Genomic DNA, 18,822 nt, shown 5'->3' on the forward strand with positions numbered 1-18,822 from the left:
TTTGAGGAGGAAATCCACACTAGGATTGGCCAGTGGCTCTGTAGCCCACGCCATTAAAAGAAGTGTACAGGTACAAGGGGGGAAAGAGGATTTTTAGTAAGAGTTGAACCTAGTACCCACGGGCCTGGATGTTCTGCAGCTGCTACTTATTCAAAGATATAGCAAAGGGACTTAATCCTCCGGTTTTGGCATTGTCTTCTTCCCTATTTTGTTGAGCTTCTCCAGAGGAAATCATACTTATGACTACTTAATGGTTCCCAAGAGATATAAATGACAATAAAGGGGTTTTGTGTCACGTAATGCGGCCATGGTATTGTTCGGTATGAAGATCGTCGAGGATCATGAAATATCACTCGCATGTATTTCTCCCCTGCTGGTCCCTAGATGACATCGCGACCAAGCACGCTACGAGGGCCTATAACTGAAAGCACTCCAATATGCACTTAAATTTATAAGCAGCTAGGATTCGGAACCTAAGTACTGATCGACTAGACTTTCCGTCACTATCCCCTCGACAACATTAACATTCTCGCAGGTGCCATAAACGCGATTTGACATCTCAGGCTTTTTGTTAGTGTACGTGTATTGATTATATATAAGTAGTATATAACCGTAAGATAGAAAGAACCGACAAGCGATATCGATGATTAAACTACATGGAGTTACACTCAGGCTTTCGTCCCATTTAGCACAAGCGCTTGTGAGAGGTCAATTATAATGTGTCTACTATACCACATTATAAAAGAACCAGTTTTGCTAGAGCAGGAACCTAAGATAGTTCAAGCTGCGATTATGGGGCAGAGATCTGATCGATATCACACCTTATAATCCACGAGGCCGGAGGAGGGGGCCAATATGCTCCAGAAAGATTTCAATAAACTTAAACACAAAAAGTCTTGCTGAAGAATACTGCCATGACAATCTACCGCGGCGTATATAAATACCTACTGGCCACCCTCACTTGTCACCATTAAACCAGTCACGTGCGCCCGGGGAGTCATTTCATATCCAATCAGTATAAATCAGGAGAGTAGAATAACTTTAAGTACAGATAATGGTTTATATTACAGTTGAATTTTTATGTACAACGGGCTTAGATGATTATTCAGACTTGCCCTGGATGTCTTGTTCCACATCCCTTGCGATGGCTTCGTCGGCTTCCTATTCCTCCTCTTGGATGTCTTCCGCGATCTCTTCCTCTTCCCCAGGACTGAACTCTTGCGGCGGTGGCCTTGGATTGTTAAGTCCCAAGATCGCGCCTGCAAGACCGAAAGCGTTCTTTTCATTTTCTCCCTCCATCCTCTCTATTATTTCCAGCTCCTCCGCTTCCCTTGCCTTCCTCGTCTCCTCGTCTTCTTCCTCCTCGTCTTCTTCCTCCTCTTCCTCCTCTTCCTCCTCGCCATCGTCATCAACGATTATATATTCCCTGACAACTCGAGCACTCTCGCCCACGTCCTCACCTGCTGCCTGATGTTGTGACCCTGTCTGCAAAACCCACACACAATACCCCACAAACGCCGCCACACCACCAGCGACCGTTAACACGCTTTTAATTCTTTGTCTTCTTGCAGCAGCTTGTGCTTTCCTCCTCCTCTCCAAGTCCATCGGATCCATAGCATCCTCTTTCTCTTTAATTTTCTGCTTCCTCAACTCATTATTCCTTCCCAGCCCCATTACATCCAAAGCCTTCTCTACCAAAAACATTGACATCCATGGTAGATCCCCCTTCTCCGCTACGCCCCACGGTAGCATAGACGTAACACGTTCGCCGCCGTGCGTATACGTCAATATCGACTTCGCATCCACAAATTCACCTATCAGCTGCGGCTTCAGGTCATTAAGGTAGCCACATATCCTAGGGAAGCTCTTCTTCATCTCGTTCTGCAGCCACGCCTGTGGCAGCTCAGGGTAGAAGCATAGCGCCAGGTATCCAACCGCCAAGCAGTCTAGTGAGCTTGGGTAGTCGCCAAAAAAGTGCTTTTCATCGCCTAGGCGCGCCTTCAGTGGCTCTAGGAAGTCTGCCACAAGATCCATCAGCTTGAACGTCGCTGCCACCTCGGTGCTTGATAGTATCGACGTCGACTTCTGTTCTGGAGGGGCGGTGGTGTGTGGTGTGCCAGCTTCGGGAGCTTTGGGGGTAGGCTCGACGGCGTCGATATCGAGCGTGGTGACACCGAGGCCAGCTGTACGATCCTTTGCTTGTGAACGTAGGCGAACAGGCATATAGTATTGCATTGGGAACGGTAAGAGGGTGGCGTATATTGAGCGTGTGCAAGAGTCAAAGTTTTTGCGGGAGACGTAGAGAGAGAGGTCTATGAGAGATTGGCCATGGGTCTCGATAAAGGCTGAGAAGCTGTATCGAGGGCATTAGAAAGGATTTTAGAAGAGACGAAAGAGGGTAGACTACGCTATGCATTCAGCTTTCTCAACAGGAGAGAGGAAGCTGTCGAGGTCGGCCTGCCCGTCGGTCTTCTTACGGAGATACTCAACAATACCGCGGAAGCCAGTCGCCCATGTTCTGTCGTCTCGCAGAGCCGGGAGTTCTCCTATTCAAATGCTAACTATCAGAACCAGCTCTTCAGAGTACTCGTAGAAACAGATATCACGTACGGTTGGGCGACAACAAAGGATTACTAGAAGCTACAACCGTCCATTGGTCTTTTGAGAGCGTGAGGTTTAGATATGCGATTATAGCTATACATTGCGCATCGATCGAAGGGAGGCCGAACGCAGGTCCCCAGATGTGTAGTTCCAGCATCGCGAGTTGATTGTGGGGTGATCAGATGACGGAGGGACCGGTTTCTTTTTTTTTGACTGGCAGAGCCTCAACGCAAGATGGTGGGGTCTGGCTTGGCGATGATCGTGAACAGGGGGGGAGTTAAAGCACTCTGCAAATAAACCAGCTGTGTAGTTTGAAGAGGTAGAGTATTTTCACAAAGCGCTCTATGACTTTGAACGGAGAGATGACCATGCATGTTGAGTCAAAGGAACTGCAAGTAGCGTATAGGTGTAGGCTCTTTAGCGCAAAGATGGCCCTAGCTCATCCTCCTACTAAATACTTCTGATACTGGACGCATTCTGGGGCGTATATCGAGCACTTGCGATTTCTTGTAAGGAGGTTTGTGTTTTCGGTGCAGTCGTTATTATGTAGTATATACGTGCGCATCGCCTCTTTCGATTGGCGAGTAGCGTATCATTGACTGATCTCACACTAGCTTGGGTTATATATAACAACCACAAAGCCATGAGATATATCAATTTCAATCGTAAAGAAGAAAAAAAAGTCAAGAGTAGTAGATAAGAGTGTCAATTGTCCTTTGCAGCTTAGAGGGCTGCGAGCAAGATTAAAGTGAGCGAGTGATAGCATATGATGTTGCTAGCTCTATTCACCCCCACGAATAGATATCCACGCATCGTAAGGAACCGAGTACCAAGGGATTAAGCCTAAGAAGTACTTGGTATATAACGACTATGGGAAGAAATATGGGACACAACTTTAGCGGCAGAAGGAAGGGACGGGGGCCGAACTCCCCCATGAAAGGCTTTCCAAAATTATTAAACTGCTGGTGCAAAGTACGGGAAATAAAGAACGACCAATCCCAAACTCCAGAGAGTACAAAAACAAATACCAAGTGACCCAAGTCGATTTTATAATCTCAATATTATAAACTCGCTTGCCGAGGTGTTAGCGGGGGGGGGGGCTCCCGATTAAACTACATGTATGTACATGTATATACCATGGGATCCATCACCAATACCGCTAGGCCATTGGGAGGTTCGGTGTTTCCAGCCGTAAAAATTTAATAAGTCAAACCTTTACAGCGGTATTCATAATACTAGGCCCAGTTAATAACATTGGGAAACTCGAGATACCATCTCAATTTAAACTTTCGGCAGGATTGACTACATAGTTATAATGTAAGATAAATAGATGATAAGGGTTAGATTCATACCACTACCACAACTACCTGGATTTGGATATGCATAACTTCCTACCACCTAAAAGAACCCATCCAAGGTCAACAACACCGGGCTCCATAACGGCTGTTCCCAATCATCCTCATCCCCACACATCGCCGTCTCGCTGCCCTTCGCACTAATGGAGCCAAAGCACCCCGACCAATCCCTCATTGCCTCCCCCTCGCTGTTATTATACAACGCGTTCCTTGCTTCCTCTACACTGCTATATCCAGTGATATGGGTAGGCTCTGTTGGAGACAGAGGCACAGTATCCCAATTGTTTTCGTTTGTATTTAGACGCTCGCATTCTTCTCCGTGTATGTAGAGGAAAGGTATGACATCCACTTGAGCAGTAGTAGGAGAATAGGGTCGGGGAGGTGATAGTGTCCACTGGAAGTCGTCCTCTTCGTCATCGTCATCTTCTTCGTTGTCTTCGTGGCTACTATAGGCGATAGAGAGAGCTCTTGGTGGAGTCAGTACATATCTCTCTTGATCTTTGTCCTCGCTCTCAGAGGATTCGTCCTCGCTGTCAAGCTGCGTATGACCAATGGGCGTCGGGGGGACAACGAGCTCGAATGCATCCAGCGATGAAATTTCCTCATCATCATCCTCTTGGTCCTCATCCTCAGGAATATCCCTCTTGTAATCGCACCTGTCTCCTGTTGCATTTGCCTCTTCGGTGCCCTCTTTTGTGGAGCATCTACGTCTATAATAAGCTCCCCATTTGTCCCAGCCCGAGTAGTCATATTCACTGACACACCTCGTGCAAAACACATGTGAGCAGCCCAGACATCTGTTTGACGCTGTAAAGCGGCGGCCGGCATGGCAGCGGTGGCAGCGCCAAACCCAGGGATAGGGCATGGGTGGTGGATGAACGGCCCGGGGAAGCTGGCAGGTGATATGTGGAGGGGAGATAGTAAGTCGTTTGGTAGGGAGGGTGAGGCTGGTCATTCTGGTCATTTCAATATCTCTGCTCCTGCTAGTATGCAACTGAGGACAAGTATCCTTTCCCCCTCCTTATTTTTCCTTCTTTCTTTGATGTTTGTTCTTTTGTACGGGTAATGGGCCTTGTCCAGCAAACCTCTTTTGGTATTCTCGATTTATTTTATTTTTTGTAGCTGGGAGTAGTAAATAATTGCTCAGGTACAGCGGCGTGTTTGAATATTGGGACTAAGGATCGATATCAATCTTAAAAGCAAAACCTGAAATGATTGTATTGTGGAAAAAATGAGAGGCCCGGCCTCAATTATGGCCCTAAAGAAACGACACAAGTAGCCGGTGCTGGAGAATAAGACGAACGGGACGGTACTTGATCGTGTAGCTGACAAGACCAGGAAAGAGAGCCAGGCAGAGAGATGAAAGAGAGCGAGAATATAAGTACACGGTGAGAAACTGGCAAACAAAGAGCCTCTCATCGATGAAACATCTGCGTGTGACTTTCCTTGCAAAACGGTCATTTCTTTGTTTCCGGAATAGGAGAGATGAACAGTCGATAACTGGCCAGTGAGCGTTGAGCAAGCTAGCTGCTAGCCGCAAAATCTGTTCCTGACTATCGGTGATGCTTGTGGTTAGATCACAGGATGGAACATGTAGGCACTCTGCTCTCTTCCACTGCTGCTGCTGTGCTCAGGACAGATGTACTCTACATACGGTCAGATCACACTGTGCAGGATAATGCTCCCTGCAAATGTACTGCTCGATGACGCTGTCAGTGCCTGGGCAGAGAGCCACAGATGCGGAGACGAGATCTGGAGAAAGAGAGATAAGCGAGCAGGGATGGGGGTGGGATGGGGTGGGATGGGGGGTTTTGTGGATGTGGATGTGGATGTGGATGTGCTGTGCTGTTGGCTGTGTTTGGGAAGGTCCGTTGAAAGTCAACATGATCAACCCACAGACAAAGCAGAGAAGAGGAATGATCAGGAGGATACATTGTAGTTAAGCAGAATAAGCACGGAAGAAAAGACTTTAAGAAGCCCAGGCACACATGTAGGTACATATTTTGTAGAGAGAGTGTATTCTCTGTACTTGTACTCCAGTATGAAATTTACACTACATATACTAAACTGGGGGCTGCACATAGACCGCCCGGGGGGGGGGGTAGTGGTGACTGTGAGCATCATGAGCAGCAACAGCAGCAGAGAGCCGAGTTGCTGTCTCGGATATGCGAGAAACGACAGAGAAACGAAGACGCCGGGGGGTCAAGTGAACGGGAAGAAGGACCACAAGTCGCCGGAAGAGAAGGGCAGAGAGGGAAATGTAACCGGTCTGAGAAAAGAGAGAAATCTCTTGAATTATGGCCTGTTCAGCGCCCCCAATTGCATAAGTTGTAAGGTCATGTTTGGTGAACTTCTTCTACCTGAGGCTGTCGGAGGTCCCGCGGTGCAGCGCATCAGAAGAGTCTCTCTTCTCACCCTCTCTCCCCCCGCTTAGTCACGGATTGTTTGGCGAGGCGCCCTTGGGCGCAATCAGTGCATCAGTGGTCAGTGAGATGTATGTTGTAGACAGGCTGCCAGTCACCCATACAATACTCAGGAATTTATGTATTGAGTAGATGTAAGTACACGCACATAAAAGTAGACGTGAGTGAGTTCTCAAGATGTTACTGGACGTAAAATGTAAACGGGTGTGTGAGTGAGTGAGAAACTGTGTGCGAGAGAGTGCAGACTTTCTGCTGTTGCTGCTTCCTGCTACTCTACCTACTGCTACAGCCGTCGCCGCTGCCTACATACTGCTGCTCCCCTCCTCTCCCCCAATCCCTCTCTCCTCCGACATCACCTCTCTGGACCCAACGAACCCCCCCCCCCCCCCTACAAAGAGAGAGGAATCAGCCTCCCCCCCCCTCTCCCCTCACATTCTTCTTCCCCCCACTATCATCATCATCGCGATAATCTACTCCATCTCATCAAATTCTTGTCCGTGTCTAACTGCCCTCTGGCGCCATCGCTTCACGGTACCCCGTTCGCTTATTACCCTTCTCATTTAACAATTCCGTATATCCTCCTCCTAACTCCGCACCCCCCCTTCTATCGCTCTCTTTACCTTATTATTTACAACTTCTCCAGCGAATTGTGCGCCCAGTTCTCGTCATCCCCCCTCTTCCGGAGGTCGTAGTTGATTCAACTACACCCCCTTCAACCCCGGATGACCGAACCTGATAAAATGGACGAATATAAAACGAAAATGCCTTACGGCTCTCGTTTTGGCTACAGAACTCCACCGCCGGAATTCGCGAAGTCTTACGTCGAGCCTCTATCACCTGTCATCGGCCCTACAATGCCTCCCTCTTCTAGGAACGATGAGCCTCCTCCACAACAAGTGCCAAACACTCTTCCGCCCCCCCCTCCGCCTCCTCCTACAGCGTCTCTTTCTTCCGTCCCTCCTCGACAATCACTATTTTCGTCGTTCTCCACGTCTTCGCGCTATAACATGGAAAACACCCCCGTGGACTACGATCCTATGCAGATGTTCGCAGACATTGCGCTCTCAACTGCTCCCCCAAGCTTTATGGCTTCACGGTCACAGTCGGCTTCGCACGCGCCTACGGCAGCACTGCCCTCTAATTTGCGCTCTTCTCCCATTACCTCCTCGTCGAACACGAGCGGTGTTCTACCCGCAACATGGTCTGCCGACGGGTATCCGATGCGAAATGGAAGCTACAATACCGCTTACCCCCCGCAGAATGTCCACGCGATGAATAATGATAGCTTTCATACAGCGTATATTTTTGAGCGCCGAACATCCGCTACTCGCTTAGAGCCGCCGATGAAGTCACCGGTGATGGTCAAGACCCCCGCACCCGGAGGCGATAGCTACCTTCATTCTGCCCCGCCACTCGGCCGGGCAGCTTCCCCGCGTTCTCAACAGCTATCATTCCCTCTGGTCACTGCGAGTTACAGGTCGGAACGTTCAAATAAGGGGCGGGCAAAGAAAGATGCGAAAGAAAATACCACCCCAAAAGATACGGGCACCGGAAAGGGTGCGGGGTCATCGCGTGAGGGCCGCGGATCGCGTAATACTTCTTCCCGTGGACGTGGCTCCGCTTCAAGTCGCCAGAACTCTCGCAAGAGTCGTGCTCGCGCTTTGAGTCCTATTAAAGACATTGCCGAGACTGAGAAGCCCTCCCAGGCCAAGGCCCAGCCGGCAGAGAGCAAGATCTCGAATGTGATAACTGTCAATGGTGGGGTGCCTCAAACCTCCCCAATACGGCAGAACTGCTTGACGACGGCTGCAATTGAGTCGACGGATCCACCGAGCCCTTCGCCCGCGTATTCACCCTTTCCTTCTCGTCCCAATTCGCCGGTTTATGAACCTCCAGAAGCAATCCCACTCGATTCCGAAGATGTTATTCGTGTCAAAGGACCTTCATCCAGCGTCGCTATTACCGAACATGTTCCGGTGGTGAAAGAACCTGAGAATACACCCGATGCTCAGCTGGCTGCTGAAGACAGTGTAATGAAGGATCTGGAAGAGTCTATTGTAGTAGAAGCCCCAGTTGATAGAAACACCAGTGAAGTCCTTGATAAAGGTATAAAACACCTCCCCATCTCCTGGGATTTTAGTATACAAATTATATTCACTTATTCAAAATTCAGAGTTGGCTTCTAAGTCCACAGAGGAGGAAAAGTCTATTTTTAGCAAACCATCACCTGATAGTGGTGCCATCGGTATGTTGTTGACTTTCAATGTTCTATGCTCACCTTTTACTTGTGAATTGAGTTAATACGTATCCCGCGGTACCAGAGCCAAGTCAAGAACAGATTGAGGCTTCTAAGCAGGAAATTTCCATATCAGAGGATGTGGAGATGCAACAAAATATTGCTGAAGGTAAACTAATTCTATTGACTCCACAATCTTCTAATCGCTTTTTACTAAAGTTATTTTTGCAGAGATGGAAATATCAACCCCCCATGATAATTTACCAGCCATTGAACCAATTGTAAACGACGCCATACCTAGCTCGATTTCTCCGAATGAGGAAGCAGTATCAACTGAAGAGATCGCCGAGAAAGCCAGTGGGGATATCCCTACCCTTGATGTTCAGCCAATGAATACCGAGGTAGCAGAGGAGGTTGAAGAAGATTTTGTCATCAAAGAGAATGAAGATTTTGAATTCGCTCAAGCTGTAAGTGCTCCAAGAGGAGATTGATTGTCTGTTTTTAGCTTCACTAACACATTGGCGACTGCAGATTGGTGACGAGCCAATTTTTGGTCTTGGCGACTCCTTGAACAATGGTCTTCCTGTGACTGCATTTGATTCTTCCCAAGAAGCTGAACTCGGAGGTTCCTCTGCTGCCGGCCCTGAACCAATTCAGGAAGAGCTTAAGCAGCTTTCCATCCTATCACCATCTGGCGAGTTGTCTCGTGAACCAGGGGATCCTGATAACGAGATATGTGGAGAATGTGATACGAAGTATCGGGATTCGTTTGGTTTTAGACTTGATCAAGTTGCCTGGATTGGGTGTGATGGTTGCGGGAAGTGGTATCATTCTCACTGCCTGAAATTGGACGACACAACAGTAAAGAGAATCGATAAGTTCTACTGCGCTCCCTGTGAGCCTAAGTATGGCAAATCTACAAGTAAGCCACACTCCTCAATTCTTTTTGCCTTTGTACCTAATTTTGTGTTAGTGAAACGGACATCAACTCGTGCTACAACGGCGATTGATTATAACGCTCTCCACAACGAATCTTCTGCTCCAATCAAAAACCCTAATGACAGTAAACTTCACCCTTACGTGGCTATAATTCGTGATCGTACGCACACTTTCGCTGCCGATACACTCCCTCGACTACGGCCTGAGCAAGTTACTGTTGAGTTCATTGACGACATGCCAACCGGATGGAATCAGCCTTTTGTTGTTCCGGCAACCGAAAATCCTGCTCCCTGGATTGATCTCAGCGAGGACAATAAATCGAAAAGTGAGCAGCCACTAATCGAACAGTCCTCAAGTCAGCAGCCACCACGTGAGCCACCACGTGAGCCACCACGTGAGCCACCACGTGAGCCACTACGAAGTGAACAAGATTATCTCAATATGTCAATTACTCCCGAGCCTGGCTTCCCTGATGTTCCAGCTGAGAGCCATCCTGTGCAACTACCAGCGCCGCCGGCTCCTCCACGCTCTCCAATCGCGAACCAGGACCCGAGGGGTAGTAAGAAAGGCAAAGGGAACTCCCCAGAAATGACCCTTGAGAATGGCGACTTTGACCAGAAAGAAGTCAATCGTATTAAGAAGACTCTAGTCGAAGGCGAGTATGATGTCAAGGAACGCCGCGAGGGAGCCGACTGCCTCGACATGATCATTCCCAAGGGCCTGACTGTTCGCAAGGTTGGGGAACTTATTGGAGCGCAAATGAGAGTTGAGATGATCAACGTCCTCCGTCAGTCTACCACAAGGGATGATAGGTGGAATATGGAGGAGTTGGTCAGTTACTTCGAGAGTAAAGATCGCAATGATATCTACAACTGCATCAGTTGTGAGGTGACAAATACTCCACTCGGGGAGCAGATTTCACGGCCGGAGGTTGTCAGGAAGTTAGATCTTTCCGATAAAGTCTGGCGTCGATCAAATGAGAACGATGTGAAGCCGCACGTGGGGAAATATGTGTATGTCGTAATTCCTCGCTCCCATTACATTTGAGATTTATCTTACTGACATATTTTTATTAGTCTCATGTCCGTTGCAGATTCTTTTACCGATTTCCACATTGATTTTGCTGGTTCATCAGTGTTTTATCACATCTATGAAGGTCAAAAGGTCTTCTTGGTCCTTCCACCAACCGAAAAGAATCTAGAGATTTACGAGCAGTGGTCCATGAATCCCGATATGAACACAACTTTCTTCCCTCGTTTGTGTGATGATCCGTGCATGCTTGTCACACTTAATAAGGGAGATACGATGTTCATCCCATCTGGGTGGATCCACGCTGTGTACACCCCAAAAGACAGTCTTGTCATCGGTGGCAACTTCCTCACCCGCAGCCATTACACTAAACAGATGGCCATCCAAAAGATCGAGGTCGTGACCGATACCAAGCTTAGCCAGCGCTACCCCAAATACACAACTCTTATGTGGCACACTTTGTATTATTATCTCACCAAAGATCCTATCCCCGTGGAAATTGACAAGGCCCTCGCACATGGTCGTGTCCTCAGGCAAAAGACGGCTCGGGCTCAGAAAGGAAGGCCGGTGTACACTCGGCAAGAGCTCGAAGGCCTTCCCGACCTCTGCAATTTCTTGCTTAGAACCGCCTTGATTTCTTGTGGCTCTATCAAAACTTCTCTCCGCCCCGGAAGACCGACTTTAACTGCCAGACAAGTCGACGCTGTCAAGCGTGCAATTCCCCCTCCTTGCAGCGACAATCCTTTGGAATGGATCAAGAGATTTGGTCGGTGGTGTATCTGGAAGCGTGTAGCACACAAGATTGAAGCAATCGGCGAGAGAGTTCCTGAGTGGGCACAAGGGAAATGGATCCCCGAGGAGACGGTGAAGAGAGGCCCAAGCAAAGCAGAATTAAAGAGACTTGAACGCTTAAAGATCGAGGAGGCCAGGAGGGCTGAAGCGCCAAGGCGAGAAGGTCTAAGGGTCCGGATGAGAGCTTCCACTACACCTGGAGATAGCGAGTCCAGCGGGGAAGCATCTGCATCTAAATCACATGGAAACACCAAAACACCCAAGAAACTCAAGCGCAAGGGTGAAGCCGATATTGAGTCTTCAAACAAGAAGAGAGGTCGCCCAAATAAGACGCCCGCTAAGACACCCACCGGGTCCAAGAAAACAACCATCGAAGACTCCGCCAAGAAACGCAAGACTAAAGGGAAATCTAGCCACACAGTCGAAGGGGGCGATGGTGAATCGTTTACTCTTAAGGATGGTTCTATCTATGTGGCTAAGGAGTCAAACCTCGGACCAGCCAGGGCTGGCTGCCAGAACTGCCGGATGAAGAAAACTGGGTGCAAGCACAAGGCCGAAATCGCTGAGCTTGTCGCCTTGTTGGAAGCTAATGGGGGTGTTATGCCAGCCGCAGGCGACTCGGAGAAAGGAAAAAGTAAAGCGACGGTCAAGAATGAGGTTGAAGACGATGCCCCGCGCGAACCAGAGGAGGGGGCCCAACCTGAAGCTGAAGATGAAGTCCTTCGTGAGGCTGAAGATAGGGACCAGCGCGAGGATGAGGCAGAAGATGAAGGCGGCGATGAATCTGATGTTGAGGAGGAAATTGGAATGGGGAAAGACAAGGGGAAACTTCTGGATCCTCTGAAATCAATCCCGATCTCCGACAGAATCACTCCTACGCCAGGCCCGGAAAACGAGGACGAAAACGATTTTGTACAAGATTCATCTGGTGTAGGTTCAAGCAATGGTCAAAAACGGGCTAGAACCGAAGGTGATGATCATGATATGGAACTTACCCCGCCTAAGAAAGCCAGGGGTTCCAAAGATTCCACTGGGGTTTCTGGTCGTCCTGCTGGATTCCAAGGAAGAAAGCCTTCTTGCGAGGAGTGCAAGGCCCTCAAGGTATGTCTAACACTAACTTTGAGAAGATTAATTCTGACTGTCTCCTAGACCAAATGCCATCATGATACTTGGCACCTCGCAAAGGTTAAGACTCCTAGCGCTAAGCCTTCAAGAAGTAGCGCCAGGAGAAACTCTACAATCATGCCTGCCAAGGTCACCACACCGGGTACTGCTAGTCGTGCGAGGAGGGATTCTACCATTAATTCTACAAACCTTGGTGTCCCTTCTGCTTCTAAACCTGCCAAGGTTTCCGCAAGAAGAAAGTCTGCTCCTGCTGCCTCGAGAAGGAAGTATGCTGTTGGATCCCGCGCATCCGATCCTTGGCGCTCGCTGGGAGATGATTCTAGTCGCCCTTCTAGCTTCCTGCCCGGCTCTCAAGGTATTCTCATTCCACCTTTTTCTATAGGAACAGGTCGCTAATATGAAATAGGTGATGAGGCGATTGTTGATGATGAGCAGGAAGAGCTGGAAGATGTTATCGTGTGCAAAAAGCCAATGATGGTGACGTCGGCAGTCAAAGTTACCGCCTCCACCATTGTTCAAAATGATACTCCACCTCCAGCGACTCCAGCTCTCACTTCAGTCATCGTTGCCTCAGGACCTCCCTCCACCCCCGCAAAATCCATTCCCCCTGTCGCCCTCTCCTCAACCAATACTTCGCCACTTACCGAGAACGAATTTGACTTGGACCTTTCCATCTTAGATGAACAGCTTCCGTATAAATCGCGTTCCCGCAGTTCCAACACCCCGGATGACCCCACCATAATGGCGCCGCCTGTCGATTTTGATGACGAACCTGTTGCTGCGCCAGTAACTCCCACTCCTGCCGCTGTTACCATTGAGGTCACCCCGGCTGCCCCTACCACCAATACAACATCCAATGCTGTGCCGGCTAAGTACCCGAACCCAGCGTATAGGATTCATAAACCTAAGGTTACCTATAACCGAAACAATAAGAACTACAAGAAAAAGGCAGATGAGGAGGAGGATGTCCTTATGGAAGGTACGGCGGACACAAATAGTCCTAAAGTGGCCAAGACCGGACCATCAATGTCTCCAGCAGCCGAGAAGAAGTCTAGCAGTGGCACTTCAGTCAACGGAGGTTCTGAGGTTGTTGAAGATGGTGATATCAGTGTAGAGGAGCTTAAGAGACTAGGAACTGCAGCGGATTTTGGGTTGAGGCGGAGGGCTGGATCATAAGGAGTAGACAGTCTTTATTTACCCGCTAACTGAAGACCGCGGGTTACGTCGTGAAGGCTTAAGGTTCAGGTTTTGGTATCTCATTTCTTTATTTCCTATCTTCTTGGGAAACTGTATCATTACACATGTTTGTTTCTTATTTTTCTCCAGGGTCTTTTTTTTTATGGATTTTTCTGTGTATGGGATTTCATATCTATTGTGTTTTCTCTTCTCTCCTTTCTCATTCTATTTATGTGTCTATTGTTTCTTTCTCCAGTCACTGTTTGAGAGGATCGTTACAAGATGTGCGATATTGGAGCAATTTGGCACATGAGCAGACTGGGGCGGCAGACACGGGCAGGAATTTTCAAGTGGTAATCATGGAGGATGTTTTGTGTATTCTTAGTACGACGTTCCCCTCTTTGCCTCAACACTCTTCTCTCGTACGGAGGCGGACCGATTGAGTAGCGAGACTGAAAAGGGGAACCTCTTTCTTTTCTTTTTTTCTCTGGTGGAGTTTTATCTTTTTTTTTCCTGGCTTCTATCTTCTCAAGGGCTTTCTTGGGGTTTATTATTCTCATCTTTCTTTTTGTATGGGGTTTTGCGCTGGCGCGGCGGGTTCACTTCCGGGCGGTTCTGGTGTTATTTTTTTTCTCTCGTTTCTGTGGGTCCCTTTTATGCGTGCTTACTTCCTTTACTTTGCTTGCTATGTTGTTTGCCTGCCTGCCTGCTTGCTTGCGTTACCTGTTTTTTCCATTGCCGCTCCGAGTGCTTTTCTCTTGGAGCTTTTATTTTACTCACTTTTTTTCTTCTTATCAATCCGTTTGGGGGAGTAGTATGGAAGAGAGGGGATTGGGCTGGCGGAAGAGTCTGTAAATGGACATGGTGTAGTGGTACTTACTCTTACTTTCTCCTTCTTCAGCGGTTAGATGGTCTTTCTTTCTTTCTTGAGATAATGTTAGACGCATTGATTTTTGTTTTGTTTTGTTCCCTATTTTCATGTGTTTGATTTTTATCTGTCATCTTCTATTGTGTTTAAGGTTGCATATTATAACTTATCTATCATCTATGTTCAAGATGTGAGTCTTGTGAGTTCAGTGGGCAAGCCCTAACGAAAGATATAGGACGGATGAGCAGGAAACGGTTGATGTTTTATGGACAGATTTTTAATTATGGCTTGGATGTCGCGGGGATATCACTTGTTAAATATTTTCACGTTCAGTACTGGCAAATAAATTATTTATAACTATATGCATTCCATGATCCTATCATTCAACCCGGTTATGAAATACAATACCTGTATGTATCTACAAGTGGTTTCCGGCCTTCGGCCGGTTAGGACAATGAAATCAGCTAGGTAGTCTCGTCCAAATGTGACAGGTCGCTTGGAAATGTGATATATTGACAGAAAGTGATATATTACATGTACGCTAGGCTCACTCAGGACTAGCGCGCAGCATTGCTGGGTGAGGATCCCCAGATCGCTTCCAACTCCACCGCCACCTCTACCTCCACCTCCACCTCCACCTCCACCTCTACCTCTACCTCTACCTCTACCTCTACCTCTACCTCTACCTCTACCCCTACCCCTACCTCTACCCTACCCCTAACCCTACCTCTACCTCTCCTACCTGCCTCCATATTGACACCTATGCTAACGTCTATATAGACTCTTAATTCGACACCTAATTCACGCCCAAATCGACGCCCAAATCGACGCCCAAATCGACGCCCAAATCGACGCCTAGGAGGCATCAAATCGAGCACCGCCTCGAGCACCGCACCTAGCACCGCACCTAGCACCGCACCTAGCACCTAGTCGAGCACCGTAGCTAGCACCGCACCGAGCACCGCACCTAGCACCGCACCTAGCACCGCAGCTAGCACCGCACCTAGCACCGCACCTAGCACCTAGTCGAGCACCGCAGCTAGCACCGCAGCTAGCACCGCAGCTAGCACCGCACCTAGCACCGCACCTAGCACCGCACCTAGCACCTAGTCGAGCACCGCACCTAGCACCGCACCGAGCACCGCACCGAGCACCGCACCTAGCACCGCACCTAGCACCGCAGCTAGCACCGCACCTAGCACCGCACCTAGCACCTAGTCGAGCACCGCAGCTAGCACCGCAGCTAGCACCGCAGCTAGCACCGCACCTAGCACCGCACCTAGCACCGCACCTAGCACCTAGTCGAGCACCGCACCTAGCACCGCACCGAGCACCGCACCGAGCACCGCACCTAGCACCGCACCTAGCACCTAGTCGAGCACCGCACCTAGCACCGCAGCTAGCACCGCACCGAGCACCGCACCTAGCACCGCACCTAGCACCTAGTCGAGCACCGCACCTAGCACCGCACCTAGCACCGCACCTAGCACCTAGTCGAGCACCGCACCTAGCACCGCACCTAGCACCGCACCTAGCACCGCACCTAGCACCTAGTCGAGCACCGCACCTAGCACCGCACCTAGCACCGCCTCGAGCACCGCACCTAGCACCGCACCTAGCACCGCACCTAGCACCTAGTCGAGCACCGCACCTAGCACCGCCTCGAGCACCGCACCTAGCACCGCACCTAGCACCGTTTCGAGCACCGTTTCGAGCACCGTTTCGAGCACCGTTTCGAGCACCGTTTCGAGCACCGTATCGACCACTGGCGCAGGCGTAAGTAGGGGTGCAGGCGCAGGCAGGAATCAGGCGCTGGGAGGTGGTAGGCGCGGGTGCGGGCGCGGGTGCAGACATATGTACATAGCATTATATTACTATTATTAATCCGCATGGTTCTGTCATTGGTGATATTGGGTGAGAATCCTAGGAGGGTAGCGATTGACATTGGAAGATTCTTGGGAGGTAGCGATGGACATTGGGGTGTTCCAGGGTGCTTGGAGTGGGTGTTGGGGTGACGTGGGTACTGGGAGCGGGTGCTGCTAGCGGGTGCTGCTAGCGGGTGCTGCTAGCGGGTGCTGCTAGCGGGTGCTGGGTGACACCGATGCTGCGAGCGGGTGCTGCTAGCGGGTGCTGCGAGCGGGTGCTGCGAGCGGGTGCTGGGTGACACGGATGTCGCGAGCGGGTGCTGGGTGACACGGATGTTGAGAGCGGGTGCTGGTAGCGGGTGCTGCGAGCGGGTGCTGCGAGCGGGTGCTGCGAGCGGCTGCTGGGTGATACGGGTGCTGCGAGCGGGTGCTGCGAGCGGGTGCTGGGTGCTGGTTCAGGTAGGGTAAGGCTGTTAATATTCGGGCGCGTCGCTGTCGTTGGGTTTCCCCTCTTTCCCTTTTTCCTTCGCAACACCTTTCGCAACACCATTCGCAACACCCTTCGCTTGCGAGTTCAAACACACAACACATAAGAGAGAGTTCAAATAAGATAGAAAACCGGATATTTTGGTGCTTTGCCCTTGATATCCTTCTATACTTAAGTGTACAATCACTTATTGTTGTTGTTGTTGTTGTTGTTGTTGTTGTTCTTGTCTATTCCCCTAAAATTCTGATTACTACTTGACTCACCTACAGCTTCTACAAACCCGATCCACAAAAATACCTCCTATCCGATCCACAAAAATACCTCCTATCCGATCCACAAAAATGCCTCCTATCCGATCCAAAAGAATACCACCCCCCAAAGAATATAAAAAGGCCATCAATGAAATTGCTATCTATATAGCTAGCAAACCCTCTCTTCTGCAGAAAATCAGAGATAATAATATTGATTCTCTTGTTTCTTCTATTAAGAGAGAGTTCTGTAATGTTGCCGATGGAGTGAACGATGGCATTTTCAATGATATTGCAGCTTTCCTCAACCACCCCAAACAAATGAAGGAGCCGAATTGCCATGCAGAGCTAAGAGAAGCGATGAAGCAGAGGAAGGAGGAGAAGGAAAGAATTAAAAGAATCAAAGCTTTATTTGTTCAGGAGTGTAACCTCAAGGAGGACGATGCAAGGAGAGACAAATATTTGGAAAAGTTTACGATTGTGGAAGTAACCCGATATCAAACACCCTACCCTCCACCCAGTAATTGGGTGTATGAGTCCGAGCAAATCCATGACATTTGGCATGATCACCTCCAGCTTGGTAAGCCGAAGGACAAAAGGCTAAAAGTACCACCGATGCTACTTTTGGAACCACAATATCTACAACTAGATGTTGCCGAAGACCAAAACTACATTTTTGTCGATTCCAACACCAAGGAAATTGTTGGATTGGTTGCTAGGAATTGGATGGCCGAGGGCAAGAAAGAAACTCTAGATTGGGTCAATGAGATTATTATCAAGGAATGTCAGGTCAGGAAATCAGTCCGAGTAAGTATTATTTCTTTCCAAATTTTACTATTGCGATTGCTAATTATTTCTTAGCTTGAAGATACTGGCAAACTTTGTCAAATGGGATGTTCAGCTGGTTCCAGAAGCAAAGCCAGTTTCGATTGGGTTAGAAATATCACCTCCAAGAAAAACCGATTAGAAGACTTTGAACACTTGGGCAGCTATATTTTTGCTCTTCTTTGGAACATGAGTAAGGGTAGATTGCCGAAGCCGATTATTGAGGATATAACTGGGTTTTGCAATTCTACCCTAATTCCGAGAATGAATTATGCTGCTAAAGACAGGGCTACTTCTCAAATCTTGGGGAACTATACTGTGAGGGTGGGAGCCGATGATATTGAGTTTGACTGTGTTCCGATGGCACCTCCTTCTGGATTTATGGCATATAATTATTCAAGGTAATAGTCACTCCGAGTACTTATATTTCATTGTTACTAATTAATTATAGGGGTACTCATAATGAAAAGTGCCCTCATAAGTATGCATTGTTCTGGACTACAGCTAGGACATATGGATCCGAGGAGGGGGGTCACTTCTTCATTGCCGATTATGGAATCAGAATCAAACAGTCAGCCAATTCAGTGGTAGTTTGGAAGCCGACTGACTTTCATGGTACTACTTTATCAGTAAAGGGCCCTACCGATGAGTCTGATTCCCATCAAATTGGTATGAGTATTGTCACTCCTGTCCGATTGGTAAAGTTGTGGGAAAAATATCAACAGGAACAAATTGTAACGGGGGCAGCCTATCTATGTATCGCTAGAATCCAATAGAATAGATGCGGCCGTGCAAGATAGAAATCAGGTGCAGATTTATTCAAAGATACTATCGCTAGAACTCAATAATCTTT

The 18,822-nt window shown here is 48.6% G+C and overlaps 6 protein-coding genes across 6 annotated transcripts; 3 read left to right on the plus strand and 3 right to left on the minus strand.

Annotated features, from left to right (window-relative positions):
• Positions 1–1,161: 1,161 nt before the first annotated feature.
• LAJ45_02182 (uncharacterized protein) lies at positions 1,162–2,758 on the minus strand (the record flags this gene model as incomplete). Its single annotated transcript, XM_046111774.1, has 3 exons — positions 1,162–2,353; positions 2,408–2,546; positions 2,611–2,758. 3 exons carry the CDS (start codon positions 2,756–2,758, stop codon positions 1,162–1,164), a joined length of 1,479 nt encoding a protein of 492 aa, XP_045974674.1.
• Positions 2,759–3,999: 1,241 nt separating this feature from the next.
• On the minus strand, positions 4,000–4,784 carry LAJ45_02183 (uncharacterized protein; the record flags this gene model as incomplete). Its single annotated transcript, XM_046111775.1, has 2 exons — positions 4,000–4,660; positions 4,717–4,784. The coding sequence occupies 2 exons, from the start codon at positions 4,782–4,784 to the stop codon at positions 4,000–4,002; spliced, it is 729 nt and encodes a 242-aa protein (XP_045974675.1).
• A 1,294-nt stretch (positions 4,785–6,078) lies between these two features.
• LAJ45_02184 (uncharacterized protein) lies at positions 6,079–6,390 on the plus strand (the record flags this gene model as incomplete). Its single annotated transcript, XM_046111776.1, has 1 exon — positions 6,079–6,390. One exon carries the CDS (start codon positions 6,079–6,081, stop codon positions 6,388–6,390), a length of 312 nt encoding a protein of 103 aa, XP_045974676.1.
• A 750-nt stretch (positions 6,391–7,140) lies between these two features.
• LAJ45_02185 (uncharacterized protein) lies at positions 7,141–13,676 on the plus strand (the record flags this gene model as incomplete). Its single annotated transcript, XM_046111777.1, has 9 exons — positions 7,141–8,485; positions 8,553–8,624; positions 8,701–8,784; positions 8,847–9,082; positions 9,147–9,537; positions 9,589–10,567; positions 10,631–12,476; positions 12,525–12,855; positions 12,907–13,676. The coding sequence occupies 9 exons, from the start codon at positions 7,141–7,143 to the stop codon at positions 13,674–13,676; spliced, it is 6,054 nt and encodes a 2,017-aa protein (XP_045974677.1).
• Positions 13,677–16,596: 2,920 nt separating this feature from the next.
• Positions 16,597–16,959, minus strand: LAJ45_02186 (uncharacterized protein; the record flags this gene model as incomplete). The annotated part of the gene is made up of 1 exon (XM_046111778.1): positions 16,597–16,959. The coding sequence occupies one exon, from the start codon at positions 16,957–16,959 to the stop codon at positions 16,597–16,599; it is 363 nt and encodes a 120-aa protein (XP_045974678.1).
• A 278-nt stretch (positions 16,960–17,237) lies between these two features.
• LAJ45_02187 (uncharacterized protein) lies at positions 17,238–18,374 on the plus strand (the record flags this gene model as incomplete). The annotated part of the gene is made up of 2 exons (XM_046111779.1): positions 17,238–17,951; positions 18,006–18,374. 2 exons carry the CDS (start codon positions 17,238–17,240, stop codon positions 18,372–18,374), a joined length of 1,083 nt encoding a protein of 360 aa, XP_045974679.1.
• Positions 18,375–18,822: the final 448 nt, after the last annotated feature.

This window comes from Morchella importuna, assembly GCF_003444635.1.
Source record: "Morchella importuna strain M04M26 chromosome Unknown Morimp01GS004, whole genome shotgun sequence".
In the NCBI taxonomy this organism is placed as follows: domain Eukaryota; kingdom Fungi; phylum Ascomycota; class Pezizomycetes; order Pezizales; family Morchellaceae; genus Morchella; species Morchella importuna.